Source organism: Nelumbo lutea, chromosome 1, assembly GCF_056320005.1.
Source record: "Nelumbo lutea isolate HS-2025 chromosome 1, American lotus-T2T, whole genome shotgun sequence".
Classification (NCBI taxonomy): Eukaryota; Viridiplantae; Streptophyta; class Magnoliopsida; order Proteales; family Nelumbonaceae; genus Nelumbo; species Nelumbo lutea.
Window position 1 is genome coordinate 162,559,262 of NC_142684.1, and position 21,664 is coordinate 162,580,925.

The 21,664-nt window shown below is 36.8% G+C and overlaps 1 protein-coding gene and 1 non-coding gene across 3 annotated transcripts; both read left to right on the forward strand.

Annotated features, from left to right (window-relative positions):
- Positions 1–5,980: 5,980 nt before the first annotated feature.
- LOC148878813 (RNA-binding NOB1-like protein) lies at positions 5,981–21,034 on the forward strand. Of its 2 annotated transcripts, XM_088960195.1 has the most exons (6): positions 5,981–6,382; positions 6,932–7,260; positions 8,220–9,351; positions 9,635–9,803; positions 20,373–20,492; positions 20,637–21,034. In XM_088960195.1, the coding sequence occupies exons 2-6, from the start codon at positions 6,954–6,956 to the stop codon at positions 20,781–20,783; spliced, it is 1,875 nt and encodes a 624-aa protein (XP_088816321.1). In that variant the 5' UTR covers positions 5,981–6,382; positions 6,932–6,953; the 3' UTR covers positions 20,784–21,034. The 2 variants fall into 2 exon arrangements, with proteins under 2 accessions (XP_088816321.1, XP_088816322.1); XM_088960196.1 differs by lacking the exon at positions 20,373–20,492.
- Positions 15,883–15,985, forward strand: LOC148878814 (U6 spliceosomal RNA). The gene has a single exon (XR_016106228.1). It is a non-coding gene; the product is annotated as a U6 spliceosomal RNA (small nuclear RNA).
- Positions 21,035–21,664: the final 630 nt, after the last annotated feature.

The following is a 21,664-nucleotide window of genomic DNA, read 5'->3' on the forward strand; positions in this document are numbered from 1 at the left end:
CCGGTTGCCTAGACGACAGACGGTCTACTGGCGGATATGGCATTTTTCTTGGCTTTCACTTGATCTCGTGGAGTGCTAAGAAACAACCTATTATTGCTTGATCAAGCACAAGGGCTGAATTTCTAGTTTTAGCTAATGCCACCACAAAACTCATGTGGCTGAATTCTCTACTTTCTAATTGGGAGTCAAGATTTGGTCACCACCGGTGCTATATTGTGATAATATTGGGGCCACATACCTTGCAGCTCATCCCATTTTTCATGCTCGCACTAAACACATTGAGGTTGATTTTCATTTTCTTTGGGATATTATTATTAAGAAGTCTCTGGTGGTGTAGTTTTTTCCTACTCAAGACCAGGTTGTTGATATTTTCACTAAGCCACTCTCCTCTTACCGGTTTGAATGGCTTCAGTCCAAGCTTCGTGTGCTTCCAGCTCACTTTCACTTGAGGAGGCATATTGAGGAGTCAGTCGACCCTAGCTCTCCTCTTACCAAAAACAACTCTAGCCTTCTTACTAAAGAGAGCTCTATATCTCTTACCAAAGAGAGTGCTAGGTCTCCTGCCAAAGAAGGCTCTAGTCTTCCTACTAAAGATGGACCAGCTACTATACAGAGGATTCTTACTAAAGAGAGACCAATCAAGGCAAAAAGGAAACTCTCCTCTTGGGAAGTTTCCCATTGAAGCTCCTTCCTTACTGAAGCTTCTTTCCTTATTTCTCTGCTTCTATTATTATAATTGTTTCTAATTTATTCTTTATTATTTTTGTATATATATTCAATCTTGTACAGTCATTCAATTAATGAAATTCGACCCATTCTTTGAAGACAACTCTTCTCTTTTACTTTAACTATCACCATCATTGTGGACCTAGTAAGCAACTCCATTTGGCACCATAATGTTATCTCCTTCCTTGAAGAATCTCAATTGCTGGTGAAAATCCTCGTATCTTTGGCTTTTGCTATGTTGATCTCCCTCACATCTTTGGCTTCTGATGTAATTACCCTCAGATCGTTGACTTGTACTTCCTTGGCTTCTGCTATATTGTTCCTTAGGTTTCTACCTTCTACTACGTTCATCCTCAGACTATTGATTTTTATCATCTTGTTCTTGTGATCTTTGACCGTTATCGTCTTCATCATCCTCCAATCTTTGGCTTCTTCTACCTTCTTCCTCGAATTGATCATCTTGTTGAAATGATTGGAATGTTTTAGGGCACCTAGGGATTGATAATCCTAGAACTTCCCTACCTGTACACATGGATTACAAGCACAAAAGTTATAACAAATGTTTGGAGTGGTATATGATACAATATACCATATATCTAAAGTAGATGTGTAAAGAAGGATTTAGTGGGCTACCTTGGACAATGTAGAGGATCTTAGGCATATTATGATAGATAGGTAAGGAGAGTCCCTTGAGCTCAATGGTAACATGATAAGCTGCAACCCCAGCACACTTGAATTGGCCATTGTTGTCATCCCAAATTTCAAATTGGCCAGCCTTAGCTTCAATTCTACGAGATGGTTCAAGGGCATCAAGATTATTGATTTGGCAGTCATTTTGTTCTCCTTGGAACTAGTGATCAGGCCGATTCTAATCTTGGTCTTGATGAAAATCGTATCGCCCAGTAGCTAGGCAACCATGAAACAAGATAAAGAGACAAAGACCAAGAGAATGCAAGCAAGATTTAGCCATGATTTATGGAAACAGGTTAAGAGAGAAGTTGCACTACCAAGCCATGGTGAAGTTGCGAAGGGAGTGGTCCAGTATTTATAGAGATGCTTGGTGGATTGGGAGGTGATAGCTTTCACAAATGCTCTTCAGCTAGTCACTCTTCACATTGCATGGTCACCATGTCATTTTGAACGAACACATACCCATTTTGTTTAGGGAACCTGTATTGATAGTTTTGTATCTCAAACAAGTGGAATAAATTTGGATTGGATTGTGTCGATATTTGAAAAGATATTTTGACGAGATTGACTAATGGTGTCTATCATCTAATAAAATAAGCTCTGCCACGATTGCCCATTCATCAATTAGAGTTAGACCAAGGTTTTAAAAACTGACCCATAATCTGAATCGTTCTGGCCCTAGTTTCCAAGTTGACAGTTTGACTGCCTGGGTTAGCAAACCTGACCAAATCAACAGTTTTTTACCAAAGACCGAGTTAAGGTAAAGTAGAATCAGTTGCCTGAACGATTCTCGGGCCGAACAATCAAATCATTCACGTCAACAACAGTTCAAAAACATTGAATTAGACCATGACACAATAAGCCAACGGATTTATGAATGAATCAAGATTACACACACTCCATTCAAGAAAAATAATATCACATATGTATAACCTTGCATGCATAACCAGCAGGCCGCCCGACAACCACTAGCCTTTTGATCAGAGACCATATGGTTCGACATTTTGTGATCCATAAGTCCCACTTTTTCATGCAGTTTACAATAATTTGTAAATCTTTGATTTAAAAGAGTTTATAGAAATACTATTAGAGCATATGTTTTTGAACTTTTTTTATTCATATAAACAAAATTTAATTTCTATTTTATCAACACTTAATTCTAAAGTTGCACTTTCTTCTGATATTTGAACTTCTAAATACAATATAAGTTATATTTGTATTATTGGACATTTTATTGATGAAAATTGGCTTTTACAACAAAGAATTTTAAGTTCTAATAAACATTAATGGCCACATACTGTCCCAACAACTGTTACAAGTATTTTAAATACTTTATATACTTATGAAAATGAAAATAAAGTTTTTTCTATTAGTTTTGACAGCGCAAGTAATGATGGTTCAACAATAAATATTTTGAAATCTCAATTAATTACAAACTTATAAAATTAAAATTAAATTTTTTTTCTATTAGTTTTGATTATGCTAGTAGTAATGATTCAATGGTAAATATTTTGAAATCTCAATTAAAACCATGTTTAAATTGTAAATTATTTCATATTATATGTTCATGTCACATCTTAAAAAATTTAGGTGTGCTTTAAATATTATTTCTCATCATATTTCTAAAATTAGAAATTGTATTATATATATTAGAAATATTGGAATAAAAAATAAGAATTCAAATATTTATGTAAAAAAATATGGTTTAAAATATAAACAAGTTGTATTAGATGTTCAATATAGGTGAAATTTCACCTATTCTAGGTTAGAAAATTGTATTTCATACAAAAATATTCTTACTAAAAATTCCAAATTAGTACCCTATACATTGGGCTTAGTGTCACTTTGGTCTCTAAACTTCAAAACATGCCAATTCAGTACCTAAACTTTCAAAATGTGTCAATTTAGTCCCTATTGTTAACAATCCGTCAATTATCTCGTCACGTGATGACATGTTCGTATATCATTATAATTTTCAATTTTTAATTTTATTATATTGTTTTTATATTTAATTCCACTTCCAATATTCCATTGTATTGTTTAAATTCAAATGAAATAAAATTTCTAAATTTTTCTTTTCAATTGGCTGTCTATTTTGTATTTTGTTAAGTATTTTTGTTAATTTTTATTTTCCCCAAATTCATATATCATCTTTAAACTTTACTTAACAAAAACTGAAAAAAAATAGAAACATAAAAAAAAAAACGGCATGGCCCACTAAAGCACATGCGGCTTGCAAAGTCGTGCCATGTTGGCCTAATACATCTCGGTTTACACCTCTACTTTGTTTTGAGTTCTGTAGTTTGTATTATTCTTTGTTTGGTCTCTTTTTTCTTTTTCTCTTCGATTTTAAACCAAGTCTCACCTTTGGTCTCAATGGTAGGTTTTGCAAACTTATTTAAGGAGGGATACTAGGTTTGGGTGGAAGGGTTACTAGTTCTTGAACCTATTCTCTCTTCAATGTGTGACAAGGAACTCTTTAACTAAATCATTAAAATTCATAGTTAAGTAAAAAAAAAAAGTTTTAGTTTGATGCCTGCTATCAACTAATTTACATTTTCTTTGGTCATAAAGGGCAAATAATCTATTTTAATCGTCTATAACACATTTAAGTGGTAAAGAGGGATACTAACTCTACCAATATTTAACTGGTGATTCTTTTAGTCTCCTTTTTTTGGATTAAGTAAGGATGAATTGAATACCAATGAATTCTCATATTGTGGTGAATTGTGATAAAACTCATGTAAACATTATACACTTATTTTGTTTAAGAAATGGCCAATCATTAGACACTTCTTGTAAGTATTAAGTGGATCCTACTTTGCTTATAGACATATTGCAAGTACTTTAACTATTAGGAAATTAATACCATAATAATGTCCAAACAATTTATATTAAGATTATATTTCTTTTATTTTATGAGTTTTTACTTTTTAACATTTTTTTTGCATTTTTTGAAAGCATTTTTTTTTGTGCTTAATTGGACTAGTTTCATGTTGTACACAGCTAGGGGTGGACTCAAGTTGAGCCGAGCTGAATATTTGAGTATTTGAGCTCAGCTAGGTAGAAAAATGCAAGGTTCGAGCCCGAGAATTGGAAATGTAAGCTCAAGTTCGGTTTGATTGCATAATTCATATATTCAAGCTCGTTTTGGCTTGAGCTCGATAAGTGAATAGTTCTCTCTTCTTGGGCACCAATTGAATCTATACATGAAGCAAAACACCACTCCTAACCCTCCAAAGTATAAATGCTCAATGGTGCACTCTCGAGTACCACAACTTGAATCTTTGCAAGAAACGGCAAAATACTTCTAATGGGTACAAAATCCTTCAGCCATTGCCGTTAGAGGTAGGCTAAAGGCTGAAATAGAAAGGGTATTTACAAATTCCAAATCTTTGCTTTTCCTACATAGTCTTACAATTTCCAAATCTTACTAATTTTTGTATTGAATCGAGTGTTTTATCTCTGATTTCCAATTGCTCTTGTTTCCTTGGGGCGCTTTACTATCCATGAGTGAATCCAAGATGGTCCTTTAAGTCCCAATTGTAAAAAAACCCAAAATCCAAATCATCCACTAGAAGAAAAAGTCACATACCTTGAATCTCTATTAAACAACTTTCGTAGGTTGAATCTCTACTAAACAAGTTTTGTAGCTTGAATAAAGAAGAAGAATGAGTGTCGTCTGTTGAAAAAGTTTTGTAGCTTGAATAGAGAAGAAGAATGAGTGTTGTCTGAACCTCCAATTCATCCCAAATCCCCCCGATCAGACCCCTGTGATCCTTCTGAAACATTATAAAAACCAAAAATCCCAAGTTTTAGCTCCTAAAACCCTCAAATCCACCGTTAAACCTGCTCGATACCTATCTGATAGCCACGATCGACCCCCACTCACACTTCAACCATTAGATCAGACATAACCATCAGACCCAGGACCTCCTAAAACACCTACTCTTGAAATTTTAGCTCAAGATTCCCCCGTTTACCCCCTCATCAAATGAAGATTCCATTTCAACCTTTTTCATTAGCCTAAACACTCAGAACCCAAATTACCTCAATCTTGACCCTCCAAGAATAATCAGACACCACCGGACACCTCCAAAACCTCATCTATAAAATTTCAGCCCAAAACACCTTTATCTACCCATCCATTACACCAAGATTCCGTTTCGAGGCCCCAAATTAACCAAATTGACCCCTTGCTAGACCTGCCCAATCTAGTCCCACTTGGCCAATCCAACCCTACCAATCAAATCAGATTGTCCAAAAAGCCCACCTTGCCCAATTTCAATCAAAAACACCCTCACTTACCCCTTCATCCAAATAGATTTCGTTCTAGCCAATCTCGTTGGCCCACACTCGCATGACCCTACTCCGCGGTCAAACCCATCTCAACCCTCAATATTTTAGCTCAAAAATCCTCACCATTAAGCCAGAAGACCAGGTTGAACCCCTGAACCCGGTTTGACCCACTTTGTCCAAAATTATCAAAACACCCCCATTTCCAATAAATTGCTAAATTACCCCTGCCTCCCATATAAATTCAACCGAGGTTTTTCATTTCGCCCTAATGGAGAAGGGTATCGAAAGAGAGGGAGGACTTTACTATTCATCGTCCCCTACCTTCACACTATCAAGGTAACGACAGACCGAGACTCTCACCTCCCCACTTCTCTCCGTCCCTCAAAATCTCTCACGCCCTTTTACTGTTTCCTCTTCTCCGTCTTCTTCTTATTCTCTGGTCTTCGGGATTCCTTGGTGCTGTTCCTACTGGTAAGACCGAGATATAGTAGCAGCAGTCTTATCTCTTTTCTCGGAGAAACTGGAGCTGGGAGGTCGTGCTCATCCCGGAAGATTTTCTTAGACGAGATTCATCTCGTTGCTTTGTCTGAAGAAGATTCTTGGTCGGAACTGCCACCGGTTCGGATTCCCTCTGTACATCGTTCAAGTCCAGGCCAGGACATAACAAGTATATCCCCTATTCTTCCCATCACTAATCTCCTCTCAAATCTTTCTGTCGTCAAGTCCTTTTTATGTATGAGTTTTCCAGCATGAAGTTCCAACAACATTTTTTTTTTAACTTTATATTTATGGCATGCTCAATAAAAGCCTTTTCAGTTACTGATAAAAAAAATGTTGTTGGAACTCTCAATTTCAAAAATTAAGTAGAATGATTCAATGAATTATTGGTTTTGTTAGTTCCTTATCATTTAAAAAATGTTCTTATTAAGAAGAACGAATGAACAACAATTAGCAAGAAGGGGGGGGGGGTTCTACACTTTCACTTTGTTAAAACAGTAGTAAGCCTATCAGTAGTTAACATCAGTTGGTTTTTATTTCAAAGCCTTGATGCTATATGACTAGATTATCCTAATAGGTTTTCATGAAAACAATCAAGTCCCAATAACCAAGTGCAATAATATTACCACTTGAATGCCCATGCATTTTATCTTTTCAATCAAATGGGGACAACTCTAGCTCTTCTTATAACTCAATTGTTTCGATGTCTCTTGTTTAGCATTTATAATTGTGGTGCAACAATGGATGTTCCTTCACCAAGCCCTGGTTGGAGCAACATCGTTAAGAAACCGCCACGTCCAACACAGCAAGAAAGTGCAGTAAACCGGGTTTTTGAGAGCTGTAAATCAAGTAAAGGGATTGCTGTTGCTGTTGTTGATGCCAATGCTTTGATTCAAGGTGGAGAAAAGCTGGCCCACATTGCTGATAAGTTTGTTTCAGTGAGTGAAGTCATGGAGGAGGTGCGAGATCCAGTCTCTCGACACCAGCTCGCTTTTGTACCTTTTGCTGTGGAGACCATGGAGCCTTCGCCTGAAGCATTAAAGAAAGGTTCAGCACATGTTTTGATTTTTATTTTTAACTCCTTTTTGAATTAATTATGATAGAACACAATAATCAGTTTTGGTGCAATGTTTGGTATTAACAATGGTGTATCTTCTTGATGGTAATGTATAGAGATATGAATTTTTACAAGCCTGCTATTTGATGATATTTTGCTTCTAATGCTGAAAACATGCAGAGTAGCTAGAATTGTCATCCATTAATTCTCTTCAGTCTTATAGCCAAATTGATGATTGGATGGCCTCATTACCATTGTCATCATGTTAGCATAGCATTTCAGTGGGTCATTGGAATGATGTTTACTTTCCTTACATTGGATCTTTGGATCAAGTCCTGCTTTCACTTGTATTATCCATGGTTCATCAAGATATGCTAGGTGTTGATAGAGGAGAATACACCTAAAGACATAACGGATGCATTCATTATATTTTATCAAGCCGTGGCTTAAGAATTTTCCTTGTAATGCTATTGCATTGTGTGCCAATAAGGTTAAATATATTCCACATTTAAGTACATGTCATGAGTTTATCTCATCTGATATTACAAGTGCAGGGTTCAATATTATATTAATTAAAGGACATGCCTGGGAAAAAAATTTCGGACAAAAGGAAAGAGTTGTAGATTATGTGGTGTTTTCATAGTATTGTTATTTTGATTTCTGTGGAGTGAAATTTCTTTTATCTCCAACTTTTAGTTAATTCTCTTGTTTATTTTGATGTATCTGCATCCCAAAAAAGTGGTAGAGAAATGTTTTTATAGAACCTCTCGTCATAGTTTCTTATAGGACCTATACCTCTCAAAGATTAGCAAAGTAATTTTTCAAAGTTGTGGTTTAAGTGATGCAAGTGCTTGACCTTGCCCTTTTTTGCTAAATATTTTTTATGACTAAGTCATGTATTGCTTGGTAATGGAGACACTTATGCAGTTAATATGTTTTTACTTGTCAGTTATCAGCTTTGCCAGGGCAACTGGTGATCTACATACTCTTTCAGATGTTGATCTAAAACTTATTGCACTGACTTATACATTGGAAGCTCAGATCCATGGGATAAAGCATCTCAGGGACAATCCTCCACCAATCCATATGGTAAATGTAAAAAGGCTTGCTGAGAAGGAGATGCCTGGATGGGGATCTAATGTTCCTAACTTGGAAGAATGGGAGGCTTTGGAACATGCAGTTGATACTGATAGAAACCACAATTCAAGAATTCTCCCTTTGAAAGACTTGAACTTGAATATCATCCCATACAATGCCCAGCTTAATTGTGAAGACGCTTCAACAGAAAATGGTGGTGAATCTCACTGTGATGATCAGGATGATGCTAATCATAGTTCAAAGGAACCTAGAAGATATATGCATACAAAGAAAGAGATAAAAATTGAAGGGAAGAAGATGGTAGCCAATGGAATTGATGCTTCTCAGGGACAATTTGATGATAATTCTAATAATTGGCTGCCTGCTGTGAGTCGCAGTACTCATAGAAGGTATCTCAGAAGAAAAGCTAGACGTGAATTGACTGAGGCATCATTGGAAAAGGAAGATTGCCCAGATGTAGAGACTGATGTGAAAAATAATGTTGAGGAAACTAGTTCTCATGGTCTAAATAACAGTTCTGAAGGAATGCAAACCATTAATGAGATTTCAGTAGAAGATGTGACTACTGAAGAGAAGTATGACGATAATGATCTTTCTTCCATCTTAAAACAAATGAGACTGGAAGCAAATCCATTGGAGGTTCTGCAAGAAGATGAGGAGCATAGCTTGTTTTCTGTGGAGCAGGGCACTTGTGATCCTGTGGCAGTTGAAGCTATATCTAATAATACAAATACTGCTGCTGAAAGAAATGTTGAAATATGTAAAGAAGCATCAGAACACATGGAGATTTCAAGTCAGACCAGTGAAATTATTGATGCATCATCTGTTGATGATAACAGTAGCGAACAAAGTTGGATGTTACGGTCACTATCAGAGTCAACTGTGGCATGTTTGACAAGTGATTTTGCAATGCAGAATGTTATTCTACAGATCGGTCTACGTCTCTGTACACCTACTGGAATGCAGATTCACGAGCTGCATAGGTATATCTCTTCTGTGTGTAGATTGATTGAGTGTTTCCCGATGCTTAATTTTGGTTTCTTCAGAACATATTCTAGCTCTTGTGCTTTCCATTTTTTTTGGTGGTGATTACATGCTTTTTAAAATACCTAGTATTCATTTAGGCATAACATCGGTCCATGACACCTATGGAGTCATGCATTCAAATTTGCTTTTTATAAGAGGCCTAAACATTCAATGCTACATTAGCTGGATGTTAATAAAGGGGTAAATGTGCTTATTTTCTCAAGATATTTCTTTGTTCAGGTGGATATTAAAATGCCATGCCTGCAATAAAGTGACTGCTGAGATTGGGAGAATTTTTTGTCCAAAATGTGGTAATGGTGGGACTTTACGCAAAGTAGCAGTTACAGTTGGTGAAAATGGGGTCATTCTAGCAGCTCGTCGACCACGTATAACCCTTAGGGGTACAAAAGTAAGTAGTTTCATTTTTTAGCATTTTGCAAGAATCATATTGCCTCTTTAAGTTAACAAGTAATGGCAACAATACTTCTTAGCTCCTCCCATTCCCAGTTTTTTTGTGCCTTAGATAAACTCTGTTTTGATTTGCTTTGTTTCAGTTTTTTTTCTTTTCTTTTCCTTTTGTCCCCTATTCCATGAAAAGGATACATATAATAAAATAAAAACCTTTGTTTTTCATGTTTTGTTGTTACAGCATTGGTATTGTTTGTTAGTGTTTCAGTCATGTACCTGATATTGCATTGGCCTAATGATTGTACCCATTTTTGGTGGATCAGTTTTGACTGAAATCTATTAAACTTCTAAAGCCTCCTATGGTGTTACATTTTGGTCAGTATTATGCTGGAATCTGTTACATAAATGTTGAGATTATGTGATTGTGCTCAGTGTTTTCAAAGCACAAGGCAAAAAAAAAAGGCGCAAGGGCCTAAGTGCACCTGTGTGGCAAGGCACAAGGCGAAGCACACACCTTTTTGAAGCAAAGCACATTTTTTTCGAAAATCAGAAAATTGAAGAATGTGATTGAAAACCTGAACTTCAAATTACATTAAGTGATTAACAAAAAGCCTATTAATATGTCAAATAACTACAAAAGCGGGAAATAAGAAAATCGTAAATTCTCAAGTATTTTGAAGAATCCTTTGAGAGAGGCAAAGTTAAATTCGGTAGCAAATGCAACTTTTATTGCCTTGATCCCTAAGGAGAAGGACACTCTCCAACCAAAGGATTTCAGACCCATACGTCTAGTGGGAAGCATGTATAAGGTCATTTCTAAGGTCCTAGTTCTAAGAATAAAAAAGATTATTCTCTAATGTCACCGAATTAAGGGGCCTTTGTGGAAGGGAGACAAATTTTAGACCAAATACTTATTGTTAATGAATGTGTATAGGTGAGGGGGAGGAAGAAGGAAAAGGGGCTGGTTTGCAAATTAGATCTAGAGAAGGCTTACGGCATGGTGGATTGAAACTTTCTATTAGAGGTTCTCAAGTGTAGAGGATTTGGGAAAGATGGTGCAGATGTGTAGAGGGATACATTTCCTTGTATCATTTCTCAATGTTGGTAAGTGGTGTAGCTAGGGATTTCTTCTCTGCTAAAAGGGGTCTTAGACAAGGAGTTTTGTTGTCTCCCTTCCTCTTTACCCTAGTAGTTGTTGTATTGACCATGATTTTGAGGACTGATGCCAACAATTTGATAAGAGGCTGGAGGATTGGCAGGGAGGATGTGGTGGTCACACACTTACAATTTGCATATGATATCATCTTGTTTTGTGAAGGGGGAGATGCTGAACTTAAGGTGACTAGTGCTTCAATTTGAAAAGAAGTCCAATCTTAAAGTGAACCAGGGCAAAAGTTGTGTGGCAAGAGTTAATTTAGGGGGAGAGGAGGTGGATGCCCTAGCTAGAATATTGGGGTGTGCAGTGGGCTATATGCCATTACAATATTTGGGGCCACCACAGGGAGGAAACCCAATGGCTGCTAGCTTTTGCTAGCCATTTGGTACCCTGTAATTGAAAGATTTTTTAAGAGGTTAGCAAATTGGAAGGTGAATTACATCTCTTTAGGGGGTAGGATAACTTTAATTAAGTCAACATTGGCCAACCTGTCGATTTATTTCCTTTCTACCTTTAGAGTACTAGTGAAAGTAGCAAACTAGCTAGAAAAGATAATTAGGGATTTCTTGTGGGAACTAGGGGATAGTAAGGAGTAGGGATGATGGAGGCCTAGGAATAGGATAGGAAATATAAGATTAAGGAATATGTCCTTGTTGGGGAAATGGATCTGGAGGCTGTTGATGGAACATGACAGTTTATGGTCAAGAGTGATTGTTAGTATTCATGGATTGGCATATAATGATTGAGATGCATGACTCAACCCTAGGGCTTCTCAGTGTTCTCCTTGGAAAGCTATTCATAGTATTTTGCCTTTTATGTTCCTTATTTCAAATATGATGTCTACATAGGAAACAAAGTCTTGTTTTGGGAATATGTTTGGGTTGTTGAAAACTCCCTTAGAGATAGATTCCCTCCTATCTACTCCTTGTCAGAAAACAAAAGAAAAGTAATCTCATATGTGTGTGTTGATAATTCTTGGGATTTGGGCTTGAGGAGAGGTCTAAGGGATTTAGAAATGGGGATGGTTGACGAAATGATTACTTATTTAGCGGCAGTCTTTTTGGATTTTTTTTTAAGCAAGCAGTCTTTCTGGATTAGTCTTGTAGGGGTAGCAAAATTTGGAAACCCTTATGGTTTTTTCAATTCCTCTTCTTTCTATAATGTTCTACTTTAGACCTCTAACCTTGCAAATAACTTTCCATCAAAGGAGGTGTGGTGCAGCCTTGTACCTCCAAAAATATCAAGTTTTTTGCTAGGAAGTGGTGCTCCAAAAAAATTAATACCTTGGATTTATTGCAAAAAAGAGGCCTTTTGTGTTCTTTATCTGGTCTTGGCTCTCTTCTATCTTGGGTTGCAAGTGGACTCCCCCCCCTCTCCCAGGTGTAGTGAACCTCTTTGATCCATTATTTTGCAAGCAGCCAAAGGTGCGTGGAAGGGTTATCTAGAAAGCCATAAGCGTAGTTGTGTTATGGTTAGTATGAGAAGAAAGAAACAATAGGATCTTCAAAGGGGTGTTTAGATCCAAGGAAGAGGTAGTGGAAGGAGTAACCATTAAGATCACCCATTGGTTAAAATCATGTGATTTGTTTAAGGACTTCTTAGCTGAAGAAGTTTATAGAAACTGGGGTGCTGTGGTAGCTACAACTTCATCCAAACCTGTGGTATTGGAAATTTGGTCCCCACTGACACAACAGAAGGTATTACTGAACTTTGATGGCAGTTCTATGTAATCCGGGTCCATCTGGAATAGGCGTTTTTAGAGATTATGAAGGCAAAATAATGGCTCTATATTCCAGACCAGTAGGTATTGGAGATTCCTTAAGGGTGGAAATCTTGGATCTACATTCTACATCAAGGAGTAAGATTGGCCAAACAGTTGGGACTGCAATAGATTGAGATAGAGTTTGACTCCAAATTGGTAATTAGGTGGATGCAATTAGCACATCTGGGAATTTGGCAACATAGACATCTGATAAGGGAAATTTTTAGCATAACAAGGGAGGTGGGTGTTTGTTTAAGTGGGTAAGGAGATCAGATGATGGCTGGTAAGGTCTCTTGCTGGTTGTACCAGAGACTTGGGATCGAATCCTGCCTACACCTGGGTGGATGGAGGGGTTATGGGTTGGGGATGGGCTACCCCCCTCCCATGCGCACGTGTGTTGTATAGCCCTTAAAAAGATATAAAAAAAGAGAGATCAAATAATGGTTTAGCTGGCACCTTAGCAAATCAAGGGACTTTAAAGGAAAGCTTGTACTCAATATCAAGTTTAAACCATTAATGCAATACAATCACATAGAGTCATAGACACTGAGACACAAAGTTTAAACTTGAAGCTATTAAAATCTAAGGTCACATATCCATTCTTTAGGACTTCATCAACATCTCTTCATCTTCACTTAGAAGTTCAACTTCATCTTTATTGTCATTTGACTTGTAATCATTCAAATCCCCTTCCATTTCTTCTTCGACATCATGTTCTTCCTCTTCTTCATCTTCCAATTGAAGTTGTCTTGGTCATTTGCCACTAGCTTTTATTGCTCTTTGTTGTGTGAAGTGGAAGCTCTAGATCTTGTATTCCTTAGCGACTCTTCAACTCCTAAAGCTCGAGCAATATCTTCCCATGTTACTATATTGTCATCAAACACCAAATCATTTCCTGCACCATCCTCATCACATTCCACCTCCCCCAATAGTCATTCATTACTCTCATCAACATCTTTTAATCAATGCTTTAAAACGTGGAGGCGTGATGCTAGGCGTAGTTTAGAATGTAAGAGGTATAAGCCTCCTGAAGACAAGGAGGCCTTTCCTTCCCTTCCCTTTTTTTTTTCTTTTTTCTTTTTTTTTTGTCTTTTTATATGAGGTGTGCATGTGGCATATGCCTCTAGTATGCCTCATGAAAAAAGAGTGTAAGGCCTACTCACAACTCATAGTAACTTGGGACTTTTAATCCCGATCCATATTGCCTTATTGCCTCTACCATTGCTTCAAAACTTTACTAGCTTGAGGTATTCAATGAATACTAGCTTGATAAAACCATCTAGCAATGTGTATGCATACTTGCTCTCTCCCTTCTTTGTTATACGTATCAATAATAGTGGTTTGCTTTTTCTTTGCTCTCTTCTTGGATTCACAACTTCTTTTGCGCTAGGAGTAGGAAAGAATTTATCCAAATGCCTCTTTTGCTTTTTTATTGGGGGATTGTTTAGAATTTGAATGACATCTTGAACTTGAAGCGGAGCTTACATTTCCACCAACACTGGAAATATGACTACCACCAAGCACATGCAACTTGTCCCCCATTCCATGTTCATCTTCAATTATATTTTCTAAATCATCAAAGTCTAGACTTTTTTCCCTTGATCTCCAACCATATTCTCTTTCATTGACTTTTTCTTTGCATGTACGCTAATATTGGTTCTTTTGCCTCTTTGGGTCATTTACTACATAGTTTTTGCATTTCTCCTTCTTCCACCACTTGAATGCTCTTTTGCTTTGAAGATCCCTCTATTTGTCGCTTTGCCACAAAATTTGCAAGTGGTAGAATTTGTGCTTTTTGGATCTTGTAAATAGCAATATTTCTATCCCGGGTCTTTCCCATTGCTTTATCAAGTGTTGTCTGACTTAGTCTCCCTTCTCTTTACTCTACTTGGCAAGAAGTATTGTGTAATTCTTTGTAGTTTGAAGGTTTATAAGAAAATAGAAAATAAATTAGATTTTAATCTAAAATTCTAAATTAAAAAATATAAAAATATGCAATTGGTATTGGTTATTGTTATTTTTTTATCAGGAGAAAATAAATTCGTATTAATAGATTTAAAGAGGTGATTAGAGCAACATGATCATGGGAATGCTATTCCCTATTCTCAAGCCCACATTACAAAGCCCAGAACAACTATTGTTTTGTTACTCCCTGTTTAGCAAGAGAATCAACAAACCCATTTGCACTCCTTTTGACCCACTTAAATCTAGAGGTGTAAATCGTGCCGTGCCATGAGTGGCACAGCATGGTCCAAATTTGGATCGACCCAACATGGCATAGCACAATGGCATAGTGCCAGGCCCGACACGATGGTCTAGGCCATGTTGGGCTTGGGGATCTAGGTCTATGGGCTGGCATGGCACAACACAATTTGTGGGCCCGTAGCTATATAGGGTTTTTTCACAAAAATACCCCTTAATAGCTATAAACAGCTATATAAGGATTTATAAAAAAACAATTATATAAGGGGGGTATTTATGTATTTTGGTTTTGGGGGGGAGAGAATGACACATGCCCCCCAATAGCTATATATAATAGCTAGTTTGGAGGGGCATTTTGGGTAAAGTGATAAATAACTTTACAATGACCAAAATACCCCTCCCAACAACTAAAAAATGGCTAGTTTTTAGGGTATTTTGGGCAATTGAATTATTTTCAATTCCTATAAATAGCCCTATCATCCACCATTCTCATCACAGCAATTCAACAATTCCTATAAATAGCCATATCCCCCACCATTTTCAATTCCTACAATGATCAAAGTCAAGAACAATAGGAGAAAATGAAGTCAATATTTTTTGTATACTCAATAGTTGTATAGCATTTTTTCAAATTATTGTAAATTTTGTTTTAATTTTATTTAATTTATTTGATATCTTTAATTACGTAATTTTTATTTTCAATTTGTAACTATTATTGTATTTTTTATATTTTATTAATTTATTCCATTTTCCAATTTTCATATTTCATTCATCCAACCATTGTATGCTTTGTATCATTCAAATTTAAATGAAATAAAATTCCTATTTTTCTTCTAATTTGTCATTCACTTTGAGTCTTTGTCTCTTTGACTTCTTATTTGGTTAAGTATTTTTTTCATTTCTTTGTTAGATTTCTTATTTTTTCAAATAGTTCCCAAAGGAAAGTTAAGTATTTTAGTTGTCTCTTCGGAGACATCCAATAAAATTGGAATGATACAGAGAAGATTAGCATGGCCCTTGCGCAAGGATGACACGTACAAATCGAGAAAAGTTAAATATTTTAGTTTTACTTAGCAAAGAAATAAAAATAAATAAAAAATGTCAAAAAAACTAGTCTAGCCCAGTTTGGCCCATGCCCAAGGCCCAACCTATGGCCCAGGCCCATGGCACGACCTGTAGCCTTCTCGGCCCAAGCCTGTGGCATGGCATGGGTTCACACAGGCTTGGGCTGCGGGCTGTGTTGGGCCGACCCCCCAAATTATCCCCAGGGAGGGCAGCACAGCCCAGGATGGCCCGCATTCCGACTTGGCATGGCCTGCACTTTGTGTGGGCCACAGGCGTCGGTACGGCTCGTTTTACACCTCTACTTAAGATCAGGCCCCATGCTTGTTGGAACTTGCCCATGAAATAGCTACTTTTGAATCCCCTTCTACCCCAACCAACCTAGAGCCCAATTGTTTGGCTAATCTGAGGCCTTCCAATAGACCCATCAGTTCAGCATTCAAGGAGTTTCCCATACCATTCAGTCCTGAAAGTAATGCCAAAGGGGTGATGTTGCCCAAAATAATTGCACACCATTAATCCCTTGTTTGGCTAAACTATCGGCCAAACCATTTCCTCATCTTCCAACAAGCTGACCCCATTTTCCCTTGATAAACATCTCACCTCCTTCATGGCTTTTCTATGGGTCCAAATCGCCAAATTGTTTCTTTATATCCATTTAACCACCAGTTTGGAGTCCCATTCCAGAACTCCATAAAGGCAGTTATTATGCTGACAAGAAATAGAGGGAAAGGCTGATTATGGAATGCAAATGGATTAAGCATGGGGACAAGGTTGGAAAACAGGGAAGTTATTTGAACCAAGGCAGCCTCTTACACAAGCAGGAGATCCATGAGAAGGTCTACAATCTTCTTGAACAAGATAGTAAGAAACCATGGCTTACAAGTGACATGGATTGAAGAAAAATATAGTGATATGAGAAGCACCAGGGACAGAGGAAGATGCAAAGAAAAATAAAAAAAGAAAACTGAGGGGAGCTAGTGAAAGGTTGAAAAGGGGATGATTTGAGCGTTTTTTTATAGGTAAAAATGAAATTTGTTGATAAGTGTATTTGTCTTCCTTATGTAACTTCTTTGGTAAATTAATGAAATTGTTATTGATAAAAAAAAAAGAAATTTGTTGATTAATGAATGCTACATGTAGTACCGGGCATATGCATGTCTTCGGTTAATCTAGCTTACCTAACCCCACATTATATTTATATGCCATAGTAGTTTGTTACCCTCCGGTACAACTGATCCCTGTTTACCCCTTCTCTTATGAGTCAGTTAACCTGTTGGATGATATTTGAATCCAATTCCAGGCCACTACGACGTCCCTAGCAAGTTGCTTGGTTTCCCTTGTAGTGTTCCTTTATTGCCATGTTCCGCCACTGTCATACATTAGCCACTCACTACTGTTTTTGAATCCCCTTCAATCATTATGTTTTGCGTTTTCAGCCTCTTTCCAATCTTCAGTCCTTACAGGACAGCATGTAATTCCACCCTTGTAGAGTCCCCCACATATAAGGCCTAAGTAAATAGCAACAATGAAGCCTCAACTATCTCTGAAGCTTCCTCCTATTCTCTACAGGCCTGGATTTTGAAGCCTATACCCATTAGACTTAAGCATTAACCAATTCAATGCAGGAGGATGCCACTCGAGATACTAATTCTTGCAGTTGAAGAATTTTCTATATACCACCATACTGTTAATTTTATCGTTGTTACACAAAGGATCAAAAATCTATAGGGTCTGTTCACCACTCTTGGTTTTTTACTAGTGAAATCTCAATGATTGCCTCCTAGGGTCTTCTCAGATTTCTCTCCTCCCAAAGCATCCACAAGATGGTGATAGATTTTGTGCATCTCAACATAATTTTATCCCTTTTTTTATGATTGGAAAATGAAGTCTTAAAGAGACCATGTATTGGGTTGCGCCCACCTGCAACCAAAAAAAAAGAACTTAGCGGTGATGACAAGCAAAGCAAATACTAGGTTTCCTTTGCAATGTATCATCAGAGTTAATCTTCAAGTGGTAAGCTTTGCCTAATTTTGTGAGTAGACCCCAATAAAACGGAGTTAGCATAGAGAACTTCCAACCAAGGCTTAGTAAATGGAGGACAAAAAATGCCCAAATGGAGAAATAGTCCAAATATGAGAATCAGGAATCAAAGTATCAAAGAAGATCCCTTCCAAAGAAGATATCATGCTTAAGCACTAGGTGACACTCCAAATCCCTTAAGCCCAAATTCCAAGAAACTTCATAAATCGAGTGAGAAACCAGCATGAAGATGGGCAGAGATCCTTCAAAGGGGGGGTGGTCTTCTCAAAACCCCACCTTCTTACCTATGGAAGCTGGAAGCATCATAAATGAATGGAAGGAAACTAGGAAGTAGGAAGATAGCTTTCCAAGGAGAGGCATAAGCCACTCTAATAGGTAATTTTGTACTCCATTTGTACGTGTCCCTCCCATGAATGCTACCAATTAGATTATGCCACAGATAATCAGCGTTTAAGAGGAACCGCCAAAACCAATTACAGTAGGGGTGAGCATTGTTTGGTTAAAACCAAAAAACCGAACCAAAAATTTTGGTTTCTGTTTTTTTGGTTCAATTAGTTCGGTTTTCAGTTAATTTGGTTTTATAAAATTTCAGTTTTCGGTTTCGGGTTCTGGATTAGGAAATTTGGTTAACTGTAAAAAACTGAATTAGCTGAACTTTGTTATTTATAATATGTGCATATATTTATATATGTTAATATACATGTTACATATCATATAGAATATCTATACTATATTATAATATATTATTTCATATGTTAGAACATAAGATATTATATATATATATGTATATATACTATAATTTATATAATAATATATTAATGTACATTAATATATTAAATAAATTCGGTTTTAACCAAAAAAACCGAAAATGAACTGAAAATTTCGGTTTCGGTTATTTCGGTTTCAGTTCAGTTTTACATTTCAAATTTTGGTTTTAAAAAATTTGGTTTATTCGGTTTGGTTTTTAACCGAATAAACTGATTGCTCACCCCTACCAACCAGAGCTGATTTTTTGTTTTTTACAGTAAGCTGAGCTGTTTTTTTTGAGTAAGCAGAGCTGCTTTTTTTTTTTTAAGTAAGCAGAGCTGTACTTTTAAAAGCCAAAATTCCAATTTCCAAAGTCCTAACCCATCATCCCTCTATTGTTCTAGAGTAGAGCTTGATTAACATGGGGATGAGGTTCTTTTGTTGATAGAAAATTGGTTCTGAAGAGCCTTCTTGGTCCTGTACAATGCAGATGGATGTGTCTTGCAGTTCTACTTTGTTGGTGGATGCGATTAGACATTGGAGATCTCGGGGGTTTTCATTTTATATAGGAACTTTTTCATAGGATGTTTTGCTTGTTTGATCTGCTGGGTAGCCCTTTCAGTTTGTCACGTGCTTGTGGGCTTTTTAACCCCTTTGCTATTGTCTAGAATCTCTAGATCATTGGCACTCCACTTAAACATCTTTTCTTTTTTAAATGCAGACTCTTAGCTAGTCATTCTGTCAATGGGTTCTGCAATCAAATATTTAGACAGGAGACCTTGTCGTGACAGGAAAATGAAACCTGGATTAGTGGCAATGTGTGCTTGAATTGAACATTGGATTCAGCTTAATAAGGAGCTTTTGGTATTTGATGATGCGGGGTATTCTCCATCCCTTCTTATCCCCACTCTCCAGCATTTTAGTTAGGGATTCAAGAAGAGAAAAGACTGAGAAAAACCAGAACTTCCCGTGTGGGCTTACCAACTGTTCTACAGGAGCTTCTAAATTAATGCAAAAATGCTAAATGACCAATGTTAGATGCACACCCATGGACGCATGAACTTGGTGGGATTGGAATAAGATGCTGAGTTTTCTAGAATTTTACTCTTTCATAAAAATCTGTTGCTTTTGAATTGCATTTCTATGGTTGGTTGAGTAGGGAGTGTTTCTTGTATCCATTAAAATTACATACAAATTATCTGTTAGCACAATGACGGGTATTGGCGTGATCTTGAGCAGAGTGTTTCAATTTTGAATTTTGTACCTTTCTCTCTTCTATTAAGGTCTGGGGTCGGTGCTCTCTCTTCTCTGTAAGAAGCCTAGCAGAACCTGGCACAGAGAGAGATGCATCTGGGTTGAACTTAGAAGCACTTGAAAGGTATGGTTTTTAAAATATTATGATCACATAACGTCACATGCTAATGTTTTATCAATAGAGGGTACAATTAAGTACAATTGGGCCCAGCCCACAAGGAAAACTTAAGTCCATTTTAAAAACTAAAGGTATATTTAAGTCAACTTGTGAAACCCTATGGTATGTTTAAGTCTGTTATTGATTCTTCATGTGTGTACCTATACTGATACGTAGCTGTTTACAGTTTTCACTGCCTTTACCTCAAGGTGGAAGAGATGCAATCACCAAAAACCTCATTTTACGTGAAGATCAGTTACCACATAAAGTCCTGTACCCCAAGATAAATAAGAAATCAAATAAACAGGTTGAGTTTCTCTTGATGAGTACCGCAGTTTCTTCTTCTATATATATATTTTTCATTCATATTGGTTTTACATGATTTTTCTGTTTATGTGGCATGCCATTAATATTACATCATAACATAGGTTGGTTTACTTCTTTACTGTAGGGAGAGGACATTTTAACTTCTGACAATATCTTTGGCCCTGTTTCTGGCAAGAAAGCTCCTTTGAAACCTCCAATCAGACAAGCATTAGCAGTTTTCAGTGGAAAGAGGAATCCTAATGATAATCATTATTCTCGTTCTAAGCGCTAGTTGCATTAGGCAGCTCAAATGGTGGCTTCATCGCCTTTGTTTTCATTTCTTTAGTATTAATATTCAGAATGAGCATAGAAAATGTACATCACACAGGATCTACTGGGTTTATGACCAAATCTGCCCCTTTCCTTTTTTTATTTTTTTTACAACTTTTATTTTGAATGGAAAGATGGGCAGGGTCTGGAGCCTTCTCGGACATGTCTATGGTTTTATTCTAGCTTCTATTACTGCACTTTCCCTTTGGCTCAGTTTGATTGCCGTGCTAGTTTCATCTTCAATGGTGTAAATACATGATTGCAAATAGGTTGGGTGTAATTTTTTCTTTTAACCTGCGATATCTTTTTGTTTCTTAGAAGTAAAAATAGTATATAAAAATTAGGGCTGCAAGTCGGGCTGGGTTAGGTCGGGTTGAGGCCAACCCTTATCCAATCCTAAGTTATAAACCCCCAACCCTAACCTTAACTAAATTCCTTCAACCCTAACCCAACCCAACCCGAAGTCAATTTCGGGTTGAGTTGGGCTCGGATTGGGCCCAACCCAACCTTCCTTCCATCCCTTAAAATCTCGTAGAATTTTTTGATTTTATATCTGAACTCAACTTTCAGTACATATATTAAATCTATGTTTCATTAGTACTTGTTTGTTGATGTTTTTTTTTTGTTCTTTTGGTACAAATTTCAGAAAAGCAAGTGTTATGACTTATGATAGATCTTTTTTGGGCAGCAAGCAACATGGAGGAGATGAGTAAATTTTTCAAAAAAACATAAATTAATGTTATTAAGGTTTAGTCAAGGTTCAAAATATCGATACGCCCAATACGCTGCTATGGGCATATCGGGAAAATAAATATAGTGTTTTAGGCCTTTTTTTTATTTTTT